We start from the raw sequence: 17,240 nt of genomic DNA, 5'->3' as shown, positions 1-17,240 counted from the left end.
TATGGCAAATTTCAGGCAATTCCTGTTGTTTTGAATTAAGAAATCAGTATATGATATTTAAACAAAATATGAATTTTGCAAATCTTTAGACCCCTAGCAGTGTGCACAACAATTACACAATCATCAGACTACTTCTTCATATTTTCTCTATATTGATATAATGATCATTTGAATATTTTATTCTTTTCTTGTTGCATAATACTAAATTCCTAGGGCTGGTCTCTGGTATTGATTAGTCTTAGTCTTGCAAGGCCAACAGTGTTTCCCCAGAAAAAATCTATAAAAAAAGACTTGGGCTCCAGCTGGCTCTGGGAAACGGGCTCATAAGGTCTCTTGCTCTTTCCTTATCGGAAAAGGCAAATGTTACATAACCTAAAAGATGTGAACAACGTGAAGGTATGCTTAGTCACTGGCTGGGTTTAAGTGATGAATGTGATCAAAATGTCTGAAGTGTGAGGAAGGTCAGTACATTTCATCACTAGACTCAGTCTGTGTTTCAATCCACGCGGCTGTTGCTATCTCTTGTTCTTGTAATGTTCTAGTTAATACAAAAAGCAGAAGCCACCACAGTCAGTCGTCTTGTGTGCTGAACAACGTAGCCATTAGGATGCCAAGAATAACCAGTGTAGTTGACTGAAATCAATGACCAAATTAGCTGTCAACAAAGTTGGTTATGAGCTGTAATGTTCTCCAGTTTGAAATACGTTTTCTTTTGATCACTGAATTGCGAATGGTGTTGAACATACTAGAGAGCTGCACAGGAATGGGGACAGCATTAATCCACAGATATAGGGACAAAGCAAAAAATGAGGATGGGGAGAAGCTTTATGGTATTCCTGTGGCAACGGTAATAAAATGTCTGTTAACTCCACAGTAGTGGTGTGAGTGCGGTCTTTCATATAGTCTAATCCAAAATATTCTCTGCTTCTGTACTGAGAGGAGTTTTTCTCTTCAATTCACTGATCGTTAGTCGTCATGATACAAAATTTCTCAACAATAACTGGTGTATTATTTAACCATCAAAATAATTGTTCGTTGCAACCCTAATAGCCATCAACTTGGACTGATATGGAACACCTTTGCACTGCCAAGCAATGCTTAGGTACGAATGCACCTTCATATTGTGGTTACAGTGTAGTGTTTATAGTATCAAACAAAAGTTTGGACACGCTGCTTTCTCTGTACCATTTTCCACAATTAAAAATAATAGTGAAGACATTAAAAGGGTCCATATCCTACATTTTTCTTTTATGTTTTCCAGTGTAGTTAAGCTGGGTTGTGTACCAAAAACAAGTGATTCAGTTTTACATGACCATTTTCTATCCCTTAGAACTAAACAGCCTGTTTTGTTATTGTGCTTTTAAGGCTGGTTTATGTAAATGACCTCAGTTCTGAGTGGATGTTCTGTATTATGCCTCATTCAAAAAGCAGTACAGGCTTGAAACTTCTTATAATCTTAGACTGTACGGGGCAGGGCTAAACTGCTAATTAGGTGGATATATGTAAACGTGACACATGTGCAGATGCCATAAAATCAAAACAGGCTGTTTTTGCAGCTTAGTTTCCATGTGTAAACTGTATGAACAATGCAGTGAATGGTACATTTTGAACCATTGACATTTACATACTTTTTCAAATTCTTCTATTTAAAAAACAAGGAAAATAGGGTTTTTACACTATAAGCATCCATTAAAACACGTACGGAATTATACAGTGACTAGAGAAGGACCGATTCAGCACCAGTCATCAACCCTTTAGCTAAATTCCAGCATTTTAGAGCAGGAAGTAAGACTGCACCCCCGTCCCTCATGGCCACATGGTGAGCAATTAGATTCCCACTGTTTTGAAGTAAAGGTGCCAGAAAGTCTGAAAATCAGTGTTTAAGAAATGCCACTACTGAAACACATTTTCTGCAATTATTTTTTGCATTCCAGTGAAAAATATTATGATTGTATGTGTGCACTGTTTAAAGCTGTGTTTTGTAGTCATGTACTGGCTGGTGTTTTTGGGTAATGCTCTAAATGAGCTAAAATTACCACTATCGAAACAGTCAGTACTGAAACATTTGACTGATTTGTTAATGGCAAAATTGAACGTTCAAATTATTTGTTGATCTCAACTGTGTTTTCAACTAAATCCGTTGAATGATTCACAAAATTCCTTTTTTCCTTAGTGTTTTTGGTTTATTTATTAATAAAACATTGAAAACAAATGTCATTTGGCCAGTGACAAGTGTGTGGGGCAATCATTCTTCTGCTACTGTAGTAAGACATGGCTGTCCGCTGAAAACTACATGATCGGGGCATTTAAAAACAATACGTAAACTTAACAGTGCTAAATTTATTTACAGGCATGAAATTCGCTAGGTGTGGTCAAACAAATGCATTATGATCGCAAAAGTGCTAAAATATCTAATCTGTCAATCTGATTTGTCCGAGCCCAAACCACTTTTGGTGCAAGAGATTCTCTTTTTTTGTGGGAAAAGCATCTGCAGTTCCACGAAACCATAAATAAAGTTGTAAATTCAAAGTAACCAAAAACAATTTAAAGATGATATTAGCTTATATTACAATTTTATTATTTACAAATTTATTTATTTTGTTACTCATTCCAATGTGCTAAATTAAAACCGTAATCAATACCTATTCACATCTGAGCAATCCCTGCTTAATGTGTGCTTATCATGGGTGTCAACTTTCAAACAGATCACTTTAGAGTGTATTTAATGGATGGCTTGTCATCTCTAACAATATGAAGAATGCAGCTCTACCTGTTTAGGTCTTTTTAGAAAAGTCAACGCCTTATGTCTGTGATGACAGAGATGCCTGCTTAAAACTTTTTTTTAAAAACTCCTCCTTTTACTTAAAACCTACTTAAACCCTTTGATTGCAGTAATTCAGCCAAAGGACTGATTTAACCTGCCTTGTCAAATGCTGGAAACCTGTATTTAGTAATTAGTATTTTTAGGGAAATGTTTAAGTTGAAAGTGAAAAGAAAAAGAAAGAAGAAATGCAAATTCTTTTTAACTTCTTCTTAAAAGTTTTTAACCCTAGGTTTAAGTTTCAGTACAGAATTTTTTTTTTTTACACAGTTGCAAAAATTTAATTAAAATGTGTTACTAAATTTACCCCTTAAGCATTTAACTTAAGATAAAAACATAAGGTAAAGACTTAAGATGTTCCAGGATAAACAATAATGAACCATACATAATCTGCGTAATATTCCAAGGCAGTGAACTTGTTGGACATAACGCAAAACCACTATGAATGAAATATGGGAGAAAACAGAATGTGTCAGATATCACTAGATAAATTAACATGAACCTGCCTGCAGACTTACAGGCTCCAAAATAAGCAGATGCTCAACTTTAGTCCAACAATAACAAGACTATCAAGTATAGACTGTGAATCCTTTCAACAAGACATGGCATATATTTTTTTAAAGAACACTTCTGACATCCTGATAACACAATCTGATTGGTTGAAGCGTTCTACCTGTGCTGTTATGTGGGATAACAGCATGTTTTTTTTTTCCACAATAACTATCATTCCATGAAGCTATCTGCAAACTATATGTTTTTTTTTTTTCCACATAAGTGAAAATAAGTTTAAGCACATCCCCTACAGAAAACACACCTCTGCACATTTTAACACACAATTACTGTTTATTTGCTGAATTTAACATGTTTGAAAAAGTAAGGCTAAAGGTTGGAGTGGTCTGAATAATTTTGTGTTTACATTTACCAGTTTGTACCAGGTGTATCAGTTAGGCCTACATAGTTGACAGTTGCATTATGGAATGGATGTTCAACAAAACTACAGCAGAAGCATGACAACAACAGGTAGCACTTAGTGTAGCTTCTTTTACTGACCATGCTGACCACAAGTATGAAAATTGAAACTAATGGCAATACCAATTCTGACAGCAATTTATGATCGAATATTAAGCAGGCTCCAATGATTTTAGTTAAGCAGTAATCTGCTGACTGATATGATATTGTCAAATGGTCAAAAATAAACGTGATATCAACTGTCAAATGTAACAATTATCAAATTTCTTAAACTCAAACAGCCAAAACTCGCAGTCTTAAATCATATAAAAACATTAGGCTGTGGGTGGTGCCTTCTAGGATGCTACAATTTGTGCTAGTTCTAATAGATTTCGCAAATCAATTCTTCTATAGTTTTATTCCTAGTTATTTCAGGAAAAGTTTAGAGAGGGCAGTTGACAACATCAAAGCTTTAAGGAAATGGTGTATATGCCCCCTTTTTGTTTATTTATTGACTTTTATTTGATGAGAAATAAATCTTGTTTCGCCAAGGTGTTCAGTGTTTTGGGTTTTTGTTAATTTAATATACTTATTAGACACCGAAATCCATATTTTTGTTACACTTGTATGTTTAAAAAATGTGAAAAAATGTTTTTTGTCCATTTCTTTTAGTTTGACTGTCAAGAAACTCAGGCAGAATGTAAACAGCAGCTGAAATTTTCAAATTAGGTCAAAAAAACAAAAAAACAAAAAAAAAAGATTTTATTAAAACCAAATAAATAAATATGTGAAAAAACTGAGATGTGGTTTTGTTCCTACAGGCAGAATAAATACAATACATTTTTAAAAGATTTATACACTAATGTTCATTTCATTAACATTCATTTTCACATGAATGTGAAGACAATGCAAAAGCTATTTGCTAGGACGTTACTCCTCCACTGACACGTTTTGTCTCTATCCCTGAAAACTTTCACACATTTCAAAAGCCCTGACTCAGCATGGCCATTTACGCAGACTGATGCAATACAACCTACGATTTCCTTTTTGCATTTTTCATTCTGCCTTGTCAAAGTGGCGGAACCGGTCAGCCGCAGATGGAGCCCTAGGGGGTGTATGGGGTGGGGAGGGGGCAACAGCGGTAAAACAGCATCTGTTACTCCAAACGCCACCCCTTAAAGCCAGCTTCTGGGTGAATGTGAGCTATCCCTGCCCCAGAGAAGGAAAAACGCGGGGTATGCCCAACAACTGTGCGTCGAGGACCCACTGGAATGCAAGGCATGCGCCTGGAGTGCAGTGACACTACGAGCCTGTGACATGAGCAAATAAGGGCTCGCCACTGGAGAAGAAAGTGGAGCAGGGAAACAACCCTAGGAAGGGTCACAAATACATACCCTAGTGTAAATGACGATGATGATACAGGTCTACACGGTCGACTCCAAAGGGTATTGCACCATTTACAGTACCAGTTAAAAATTTGGACATCTGTTTGAATGTAGGATGTTCATAATCTCAAACATATATTGATCTAAATGCTTATATCATATTATTTTCTGAGGGAAACGGAAATAAAGAAGATGCAGGTAGGAATTTATTGCCAGTACACAAAGGTCAGGTTTTAAAAATAATATTCTCTTTTCATACGGGCCACAACAAGTACTTCTCAGCATCCAGCAAGTTCTTGGTATACACTTAAGTCTAAAATTACTTTTTTATTTTGTTGTGGATACATATTTAAAAACGATGTTATTATGACAATGAAACTCCATAACCTTTGAGACCAAATCAGCGTTACATCACAACAAAGGACTTACTTCTGGGTGGATATCGCTGGAAGCGCTGCACTGATACAACAGGATTTTGTACTAATCCTGATACTTACTTGAGAGTCATTTAGCCAAGGTCAACTTTTTCCAGTGATCTTGTTGTGAAACATCTAAATACTAAGTTGGTGTGTACCTCTAGATATTCGTTATTAAATACTGGTAAACTATATGCTCCTAATGTTGTCATATTATATTTTAAACTCTGATAACTTCACGATTAACTGCACTGTGTGTGGTTACTTTTTTGTCTTTTAATCATGAGCATGCAGCAGCCATTCATTTTTTACTGCAGGGTTAATGAAAGAAAATAATTTTCAAAGTAGCCTTTATTTAATCTGCTATAATAACGCTAATAGCTGTTACATGGACCCTCTTTGCCCCCAAAACGTTTGATATTACAGCCCAAAACAGCAGTGTTTTACCATTATTGACCATATTCTGGTTCAGTCTGTTCTTTTTATTTACTGCTACTTGAAACAAGCTCCTTTCCACCACTGACTGGATGCATTATGCACCCAGAAGTACAGCCAATGTTCATGTTTCCAAACATTCTGATTTGGTCTATAGGTTTCAACTCATTTGATGGAAGCTGTAAAAAGGAAGAAATGGTAGCTCTTTCAAGAACGATAAACAGAGCTATAGATGATTCCGTATAGGGTTCGGCAATGTCCACCTAACAGGAATATGATGAAGTCTGTTGGAGGGGGTTGGAGGGGGCCCAATGACACCAAGCTTGATGGCTTAGAAGGCCTAGCCACACCAAATATGCAAAAACAAGTAAATAAATAAAAATAAGTAGCAGTGGCCAACTTTTGACTGGTACTGCACAACTTGATTACCTAGCCTACACCTGCTTTGGCAGCAAATAGACAAGCGAATAAACAAGTGAACCACCCCGAAAAGTACAGCAAGCAAAGGCTGTGGAATGTTGGGCCCAATCTAACAAGGAAACAATACATTACCTTTGATTTAGTGCCAAGTTGTTTTTCTGTGGTGTCTACGCGGGGAGGGCTGTATGTGCCCCTGAACGTTTTGTGATGCCAACAGTGCCACCAAGCAGTAACTTCACAAATCATGCAGATCATGTATACCCCAGAGGCTGCGCTATGTGAGGCCTCGGGCGCAGTTTACAGGGTGAGAGGAGGCAACCAGCGCATTACTATGCATGACCTGAGGGGCTTTCCTTATGTTTTGCACCTGCCTGCCTTCACTAAATCATAGCCACTCACAGTCAAGATAACATCCATCATGCAAAAGGACTAATAATGGATCAGTTTACCTTCTGTAACTTTCTGAATAAGGTTAGACTACCCCAATGAGAGAGAGAGAGAACCAAGTCGCTTTAATTGCTATACTGTACTTCACAATTAAAAAACAAAAAAATCCCGGTTACATGCATGGTGGAAAGAATTTTCTCTACAAAAATCAGAACAGCCTTAGAGTTATGAATAGCCATATGCAAAAGTTTATCAGTTCTCCACTGACCAAATTACATTTGTTGAATTATTACAAGTAGACATTCTCCACAGAGAACAGACATAACATATAAGTATCCAACATACTTTCAGATTTTCATCAAGCCACAAAATGGCAAATATGCATCCGTGTATCTTATATTTTTGTGGTTAAACACAACTTAAACCACAGAATGGGGCTGGACCCGACTATTCTTATATTCACTTGTTGGGTAGGTAATCGGATTTTCACTTTTGGGACAAGTGTATTTTATTAATAAAGGTAAACTGCAAAATACTATAGCATTTTATGCTACTGAAGAAGACACAGTGGCTCCACAAAAACTGTTAAGCTTTAAGGCTGTATTTGGCTCTAGCCTTGCCTCACACGCAACGATTTTTCTAAAAATTCACTCCAAGCCCCACTACGTCTAGCTTGCTCGGCTGCCAGCGGTAGACTGACGTTGCTCTCCCTGAGCATAAATCAGTGTAAACAAAAGGCTCGATCCGCCGTCACTGTTTTCTGTCCCAGAAAACAACACTGCAGAAAATTAACCCAAATAACACGTACCCCATTTTCTGATCTCACTACAATACATTTTGTCAGCACATTCTTGTACTATATTTATGTTTTTTAAATTGAAATGTTAAAATGTGGAAATAAGTACCATCTCGGCTTAGGCACCTCACATCCCACTTTCTCACAGCAGTAAACGTCATGCTTCAGTTCACGTTGGCTACGTAAAAGGAAAGGCAAAATGCCAAAGAGCTCAGCTGTTTGGGAACACTTTAAATTAAATTATGACAAGACAAAGGCAGTGTGCCAAATATACAATTTGAAAGTTAAAAAAAATAATAATAATAAATAAATAAATAAATCACCTGAATGTTGTATGTATGTAGTAGGCTATTGTTTGCCAGTGTAAAATGAGACCATTCTAGCTACAAGCAAACTTAGCTTAGCTAACTTCTGTGATCCAGTCATCACAATGAAGCTGCTTCTATTTGCCGTTTAAACAGTAACTTTACACTTGATAAAAACATGCACGCATTTTGCTTCCTAATGTTACGGCTATTAAAAGTATTGTTGTTATAACAGAAATATGCGTGTTTTGTATCTTTGTTTGACTCTTGTCAGGTTCATGTTGTAAAACATTAAAGCCTTGGCTAATAGCTGATGGAATTTGGAACTGGAGTTGGTCTCCGGGTGCTGCACTGCAGCTGCACAGGATGGGTTAAATGCAGAGGACAAACTTCTTTTCAATGTTTGAGAGTGCTGAGAAATGACAAATTATAAATACATATATAAATAAATCGCAAATACGTTTGTTGGAGCTAGTATGCTGTTTTTGCACTTCCACACTTCTGTTTCATAGCGCCTCAGATGATCGGAAAATGTTTTTCTATGGACGAACAACTTTTAATAACATACGACAATACAACAGAATAACAATTCTTATAAACAGTGCTGTCCATCTCAGCCAAGAGCCAAGAATGGAGAAACATCTGGCTGGAGTCCTTCCTGAGTTATGCTCAGCACCCGTTCTACCCTGTAGGCTATACTGTAAACACCACATTATTCATTTTTAAATGAAGCTGGCCCAATGTTGGAGAACGTATGCCACCCAATGCCTGACGGGTTTCAAAGGCTTCTTCTGTTCTAACTAACCTGGCTAGTGTGGAGCAACCAAGAACCATTAAGTGGTCTAGCCCCTGCTGAAGGGCAGGGCCTGCACAAGGGTGTACCTTCAAGAGGCCTTTAGTACTGACTCAGTGCACTTCAGTTCAAATCTGAAAAGGCCTTAAAGCTTGTAGAACTGGCTGGTGAAGTTACCAAACCTAACCGAGAGCAGTCATCATATAGGCAGCCCCCCTTCTCCCAATACTACATCAAGTTCAGACATAGGCACGGAATTATGACTCAGTAACAGTGCTTTCTTTAAATCCAGTACAGTAGAAACTACTTCTACAAACATTTATTTCATCATTACTAGGCTTATCACATCCCTATATATCGGCCTGTCGACGAAAAACGATTTTCTCAACTGTAACGATAAACACAGTTCTGTGTGAAAGTCTGAGCCATAGGTAAAGCCATTGATCTGAGCAGTAAGCACTTATTTGTTATTTAAAATGAAAACAATAAGGTAATACTAATAAACTAGTAAACAATCTATTAAAACCCTGGACTTACAGTTCCAATACAGTACCTGCTTCAGGTAATCAACACATCATTTAAGGGCCCATTATCCTACATTTTCTTGGAGGCCCACTTCTAAAGTCTGTATAGTTTTAAGGACCAAAACAGTTGTAATTAATATTTAAATGACTGTTTTCCAACCTCAGTTTACCCTTATGCCTTTAAGACTGATATTTGTAGATGAGCTTGGTTCTGATTGGATGCCCTGCATTGTGCCTTATTCACAAAGAAGTCCAGGCTAAAACACTCCTTAGAACATCAGTGTGAATGAGAGGAGCTGAATTGCTGTAGACTGAGAAGGTGGATATATGTAGAGTTGCGTGCAAAAGTTTGAACACCCCCAGTTAAATTACTCTTGATTTTGTAAGTGAAAATAAGTTAACACATCCTCTATAGAGAACAGACATAAAGATGACACTTGTGTATGTGCACAATGTCTATTTATTTAATATATTGGGAAAAGACAAAAGACAAAGCATAAAATATAAAATGTGCCATAACTTTTGCACAGGACACGTGTTACATTTTTTCACCAATATGTTAAATTCAGCAAACAAACACTAAGTGTGTTCTCTGTACAGGATATGGTAACTTATTTCCACTTAGAAAATCAACAAAACATGTAAAATGACCAGAGGTGCTTTTCAAATGACATATGGGCCATTTATATTAAATCATGTGTGCGCTGGTGGAACTGAATAGACCTATGCAATGGCTGGAGTGCAAACAGAAGTCAGGAATCAAACTTGGGTTCTTCTAACTGTATTCATCCAACCAAGATATTAATAACTTTTTTAAAAATGTTCTGTTGTTTTTGTTCTTGTTATGTTTATTATAAGATGTCCTGATCCAGTTCTTTTTCTTTCAATCCAATCAGAGAACTCTGATGTTGATTACTAGCCAAGTCTGATCCAATGTTTGTGGTTTCATAGACTGTTTACATTGACATTATGATCCAGGTGGATTGCCCCCCTGACAATTTGGCTACCACTTTGATATTCTGCAGTTAAATCACTTCATTTTGAGATGTGCATAGTGGTACATGTTCTGAACTTGAATCATTTGTTATTACTGTTGACTACTAATGTAGTCATTTTATAGTGTCATGAATACACTGCTGCAGACAACCTCTTTTCTTTGTAGGCACTGCCCAGTCACCCTTATCGCTTGATTTATTCACTCTCACTTTCGTAGTTTGAACCGGTTGTAAAATAATCACTTATCTGTTATTTCAGTTGGTTTATGCTGTCTACTGTTGTTGCTGTTAACCCAACTGAGGTCATTCAGATATTGGGCAGTGTAAGGGCTATTTTTTAACGTTTTCAACAAATACACTTAAAAAAACATAATGTGTCAAGTTACGGAAACTACAGAATACAAACAAAATGTTGTAACTTAATTATGTTAATATCTTTGGCAGTTCTGCAAAATAGGATGTAGCAGTGTTGCAACAGTCCTCCAGGACTAACTGCAGACCAACGTTTGCTTTTTTTTGTTTCGGAACACCCCAAAATACACACACGCACGCACGCACGCAACGCACGCACGCACGCACGCACGCACACAGAGATCAGGCATCCACCTCCTTGTTTCTACACTCATTGTCCATTTTATCAGCTCCACTTACTATATAGGTGCACTTTGTAGTTCTACAATTACAGACTGTAGTCCATCTGTTTCTCTGCATACTTTGTTAGCCCCCTTTACCCTGTTCTTCAGTGCTCAGGACCCCCATGGACCCTCACAGAGCAGGTACTATATGGGTGATGGATCATTCTCAGCACTGCAGTAACACTGATGTGGTGGTGATGTGTTAGTGTGTGTTGCGCTGGTCTGAGTGGATCAGACACAGCAGTGCTGCTGGAGTTTTTAAACACCTCAGTGTCACTGCTGGACTGAGAACAGTCAACCAAACATATCCAGCCAACAGCGTCCTGTGACCACTGATGAAGGACTAGAGGATGACCAACACAAACTGTGCAGCAGCAGAAGCGCTACTGTCTCTGACTTTCCACCTACAAGGTAGACTCACAAGGTAGAAGTGTCTCATAGAGTGGACAGTGGTGGACACAAAAAACTGATATAAATCTAAAATTAATGATGTCTTCATATAAAAAAGCAGCTGTCATACCATGAAAATGGAAGCAAAAATTCAGTTGGATATGGAAACAAAAAGAACATGATTAAATTAATAAAGGGATTATGTACTTTACATTAACTGGATATAAGGGCTTAAATGATTCACTCTCAGCTATGAAGGGCTAATACTGAACAAAAAAAAAAATCCACGATGACATTATTACAATTGTCGTGTCAAACACTGGCGACACGCTCATGCTTAAGTCTGAGAAAACGTGGGAATCATTCGCTGCGTGTCTGACTGTCCTTTAAAGAATACCGCCATCAAAAATAATTATAGGTATTAGCGTCCAAAAGACTTCTCTTTTACTTCTCGTCTCTGGCTGTACTTGAGCTGACACCCTTGCTGCTCTGTTTTCTCTCAACGAAAAACAAGAGAAAACAATAGCTTAAAAAAAATAAACAAAAGAAACATGTGAACACGTGTTAACAAAGGAATGACTTGTATGTCTTTTGATCATCTCTCTGTCTGGAGAAAGAGTGACAGTAACAGAGCTTTGATTAGTGAGCTAATAAAACTGTCATATCTTTAAAACGCACAGGACGTACGGTGGCAACCGCGGGGGGAGAAACAATACATTTAACATCTGTGATTTCGTCAGCAATCAGTCCTTGCCAAGGTCTTCAGGAGGAATTCAGACAAGGCCATAATGTACAGCTTCGTGAGCAGTGAAAGACATCCTAAAGAAAATGAACTTTCGTTCAGTACGTACAGTACAGTAGAAATAGCCGTGTGAGGAACACAATTAACAAATAATTATGACCTTAGCAAAATTAGGTCAAGTTTTTCAAAATGCCAAAGGTAAACTGTAATTTTGCTGCAGTTGGAAGAAAACCTGTCTTTCCCCTATAAAGATACAACCTGTGAAAGGAACACTTTGGCAAAAAATTTAATTAAGATGATTTATCACTTACCCCAGTTGCAGTCAATCAGCCTAGACATGATTGATATCTGACATCTGCTTCTTCACTTTACAGCAGGAAATGCTAGGCTAACAATGTTAACAAATGCTGGAACTGGATTGTCACCAAACTCAACTCTGTAAATTTTCTTTGCTTTGAAAATCGATCAAAAATTTACATTGTTAAGTTTAAAGAAAAAAGTGTAAAACAGCACAGATCTACCTTATTTAAACATTTAAGCTAAAATTGGAACTACCTTATCATCTGCATAATGCCTTGCTTTGTAGTGCTCCTCCGTCACTACACAGATGTCACATAGCTAAGACTGCGTAACTGTAGGCCAGTTGTCTAGATGTTGCAGTTCAAATAACAACAAAGATATAACACAAGGTGTTGCGTTCTATTTTGTATAAACAGTAAACAGAACAAAGAAATCCAGGTGTAGTCCAGCATATTACCATCGGGTCCCTAAAGATAAAAAACATGCAATCTCTGGCTTTTGGCAATGAACCACAAACTAGCAAAAGTGTTTCAGTCTCATGAAAAACTTTGTGTATGTAGTGATCATTTCTCATCTGACAATTGCATGAAGGTCACCAACAGGATATCCTAAAATCTGCAGCTGTCTAAAGTAAAGTGCTATGAATGATAAGTGGATTTAAGGTGTGCTTTGTTTACTTTTCTCCCTCTTCGCTGTCTGTTTTGTGCTCACTAAGACACTCATGCCATGTGCAGCTAACTTGCTTGACACACATTGCTTTATGTAGTTTGATTGTAGAAATAAACATCTTTTTTATCTTCAATGCCAATTTGTTCAACTGCTGGCATCAACCTCTCCCACTCCCCACAGCAGAGACACTCAATGTACCATGTACTTCATCAATTGCATTGACGGCATTCTAGTCACTGTAACAGTGTTAGCTTTTTTGTCAGAGCCTTCTATTCAGCAAACTGCTAAAAAATGTATTATGACAATTCATGATTTTTTCAAATAAAAGAAACATAATTGTGGTACAGGATCACTCAGAGCAAAAGGATTTTAGTGAGTCAGTTAAAAGTCTGAAATAGGTTTTCAACTCTGGCTTTGAAGCAATTTGGTAGAGCGATCTATATATACACACACTATACTGCTAGTCAATCACAACTGCAGTTCTTGAACATAAATGAATTTTAGATTTGTATTAATGAGTAACATACATTTACTGTATTTTTAAAAATAATTATGCACTATGGTACTACTCCGGCCCCGCACGTGTTTGACCACGCCATATACGCATAACAACGCTGGTAGCATCAAAGGGTCTACCAGCCTAAAAAATAAAGGACATTTTAATACCAAAATGTTTAAAACAACAACAATAAAAGGAACAGTGAGTGTGCCAAAGGTGCTCTCAAATCCCTGTTGGAGGGTAAACATTAAGAGGTTAATTGTGGAGGCAGGGAAACTCACTGCTCTAGGAGCTGGTCATATCTGGCCTGTATGTCCCTCTCCGCACTCGCAGCTCGCTCTTTCTCAAGGACTGCGTTATCTCGTGCTTCCCGAAGGTTTCTGTGGAAAGGTAATAAAATGAATTGCAGATGCACAAAAACAAACTCACTGCAAAAAATCTGAACTGGAGGATCAATTCTCATTTATAGGTCTGTTATAAATATACGTTTTATGACATTCACACAAGGCAGTTTATAAGTGAACTTCAACTCAACCTTAGCCAAGTCATTTGGCAACGACGATTAATCATTATTAGCTATCATTAAGAGACAATACAGACTTAAACTGGAGCATCACTACAACACCACTGACACCAGGCGCATATGAAAAGGACTGAACCAGCTCGCTGATTATCAAAGCAAACACAGAGGTGAAATCAACTGCCACGCTGCCCTGCCAGACGAGCTGACTGACTGCTATGCTTGCTTTGACCAAACAGATCCACAGAAGACACTATATGCAGTGCCATCCACACAGCTCTAGAACATTTAGAGAAAAGACAGCTATGTGAGAATGCTGTTCATTGACTACAGTCTGGCATTCAACACTTTCACCCCTTCCAAGCTGAGTGAAAAGCTCCACACTCTTGGACTGACACCTTCCTTGTGAAACTGTGTGCTGGATTTCCTGACGGACAGACTCCAGTCTGTCAGGATTGGAAACGACACCTCCAGCATGCAAATTATAAACATAGGGAACTCCTGGGGTCTTATGCTGTGCACATTGTTCACCCATGACTGTGTTGCACCCCCACAGAAACACCACCACCACCATCAAATTTGCTGATGATACAACTGTCATGGGACTGATTAGACAGCCTATAGGACAAATTTGGGAAACTTATTGGCATGGTGTCAGCTTAACAATCTTTCCTTAAATATTGACAAAACAAAGGAGATGACTGTGCAGAAAGAAAAGCGCAACACAAACCATTGCTCATTCATCAGACCACAGCACACAAATTTCTTGGTGTCAACATCAGTGATCATGCCTGGTCTTATAACATAACACAGCTGATTAAGAAAGGACAACAACAACAGCATCACCTGCAATGACTCAAGAAAACTGGCAAGTTAGCCATAATTCTAAGGAACTTAGTTTGGAAACTGCTCTGCACAGGACCAAAAGTGTCTGCAGCGTGTGGTCAGGACACCGCAGAAAATCTCAGGAATGGCCCCCTCACCACTAGAGGACCCACAAGATCAGCCCAGGATAAACCTCACCTTCAACATAACCTCTTCACACTTCTTAAATTATTGTAAATAATTATTGTAAATTCTCCTAAAAGAGTGTGTTGCTTTCCATGAAAAGAAACAGATCACAGTATAGTATCAATTGACAGTTGCAGGGAGAGTTTACATTCAGCCTAATAGCACCCCTACTGGCCATTTTGAGGACACTTCCCTAGGAGTGAACACACTGTGGAAGTTAATGGGCTGTGTATCGATTTGTGAGATTTTTCTTTTTTTAGTAAAGAAGTGCCTACTAGGGATGTAAAAACAGCTGCACAGATTTGAATGAACAAATTATTACAGCCTTTGAGACCAAAGCACTAAATTTTTTTTGTGTGTGTTTTTTTCGCTCTGAAATACTGTTTCAACTAATCCATCCTTTAAATCGTAGATGAACTGTGCAAGGTGTGTTAGGGCGTTTTCACATTTGGGTCGTTTCAGCATTTCAAGTGGTCTGGGTTAGTAGTGGGTGGTTTATCTGGTATACTGGTTGAAATTCTCTCTCAGGTACGAAATTTGTTTTTAATTTTTATCTTATTCATTTCATTTATCTGATTTGTTAGTACTGTACTTAATCATTTTATTTGCTTGTTTTGATAATTGTTTTTTTTTGTTTTAAAGTGCTTAAAATTACTCTTCCATTGTCTTCCAGGCTTTTTTTAATTGTTAATTTTTAATTCATGCTTTATTTCAGTCTTTGTTTCCCTTTATTCATAACAGAATTATAATAATATTTACTCTTTTCAACCCCTTTTCACATGTCACCCTCAAAGATTGACTGTCATAACCATTATACCAGTATGCCACAAATATATGACGTTCATGTTACGCTACTGTGCAAAAATATCTGCATTTTATTAATTTCACTGCATTTATAACCCTACAGAAATAAAATGTATTTCCTGTGATACTAATCCAGTTTGATTTAGTTCTATTTTCTGCATTTTCTACAAGCCTATGTATCAGCATCAGTCTCAGTAGTTACTGTATCTATATGAAATATATTGGATACTGGTATCGGCCCACAATTCGTGTAAAAATGCACCCTATAAACTCTTCAAAAAAGTATTTCAACTAAAGGCAATCTCAGGAACAGCACCGACTATTTTGAATGGTTTTCAACAGCTTGGCACGACTGGAGTATTTTAACAGGTTTGTACATGGCTTGGCAAACCCTATCTCTTGTATGATGATGACCTTGAGCCATACTACCCATAAATCAGCACTGTGTGTGAACAAGAAGTTATTAAGATCTAATTAACACTAAAGAGGCCCAGAAAGAGAACCAAGTGTCCTTTAAGGCCAATTCCCTTTCGGGTTCACTTTCACAAAACTAAGTTTGGTTCATTCAACGCAATACGTGAAAACACCCACAACACAAACAAGTGATAGGACTGAAAATGATTGGAGAGGCAGTTTTGTGTCTCTTTGCCACTCTCGTTTTTTCTTGCTGACTCCCTTGCTAGATCAAAACATCATAGACAGCAAAAGCGCGTATGATGTTTTCTCACTTTCCTAAAGCACTGAGGCGCAAAGACGGTCAGGTGCTGAACCACTGCACAGAGGCACCAACACACCTGTTCTCTCTCTCGTACATTTCCTTGGAGGTGCGCTGCAGGCTCTCGATCTCGTGGCTGGTCTTCATGCGAATGCGTTCCAGCTCATCCCTCAGTTTGTTTTCGTACTCGGTCTTATAGTGATCCCTGGTGGAGAAACCGGTTATAGCTTTACACACTAGAGCAGGGCTGCCCAAACACAGACCTAAAAAACCCACAATGGAGAGCAATGTAGCGTTCTCTAAATTTGACCACAAGTACTTATCAACTACTAAAGCAGCTATAACTACCACTTAAATGGCTGTAAGTTGTATTAATTAAAAAAAAAACTGCAATTATCTTAGTAGTTTATTAACTAGAAATTGCTATGAATAAGAAAATCAGCAATTTGCTCACTACTTTTCGAGTATGAGGTATTCTGGATATACATTTAATAACAGGTTAAGTTACAAGTGCTTTACAGCTGTCTCAAATTAGTTAATTGATACATGGGCTTTAACAAGAGTAGACACATTGTTGTGGATGTGACTGAGAAGTAAAAGATAGCACGGCTTTGTTTCTAACTAGGCTAACTACTCATGCTGATGTTAGCTAGGTCCAGAAGAAATAACCAAATAAACACACATCATCCACTGAGGAGAAAAGATACTTACTAAGCTCATGAGCCCCATT

General features: G+C 37.7%; 1 protein-coding gene across 1 annotated transcript in view; it reads right to left on the bottom strand.

Annotated features, from left to right (window-relative positions):
- pibf1 (progesterone immunomodulatory binding factor 1) overlaps window positions 1-17,240 on the bottom strand; it is a 54,292-nt gene that overhangs the window by 26,135 nt on the left and 10,917 nt on the right. Inside the window, exons 9-10 of the mRNA XM_036563469.1 lie at window positions 16,590-16,715; window positions 13,742-13,840 (exon numbers count right to left, since the gene is read on the bottom strand). Of these exons, the coding sequence (XP_036419362.1) occupies window positions 13,742-13,840; window positions 16,590-16,715 (225 nt within the window). The remainder of the gene's footprint in view (window positions 1-13,741; window positions 13,841-16,589; window positions 16,716-17,240) is intronic.

The sequence above is a fragment of the Colossoma macropomum genome, unplaced genomic scaffold, assembly GCF_904425465.1.
Source record: "Colossoma macropomum unplaced genomic scaffold, Colossoma_macropomum, whole genome shotgun sequence".
Lineage (NCBI taxonomy): Eukaryota > Metazoa > Chordata > Actinopteri > Characiformes > Serrasalmidae > Colossoma > Colossoma macropomum.
The sequence above is the reverse complement of the archived record's forward strand: the minus strand, read 5'-3'. Positions and strand labels throughout refer to the sequence as shown.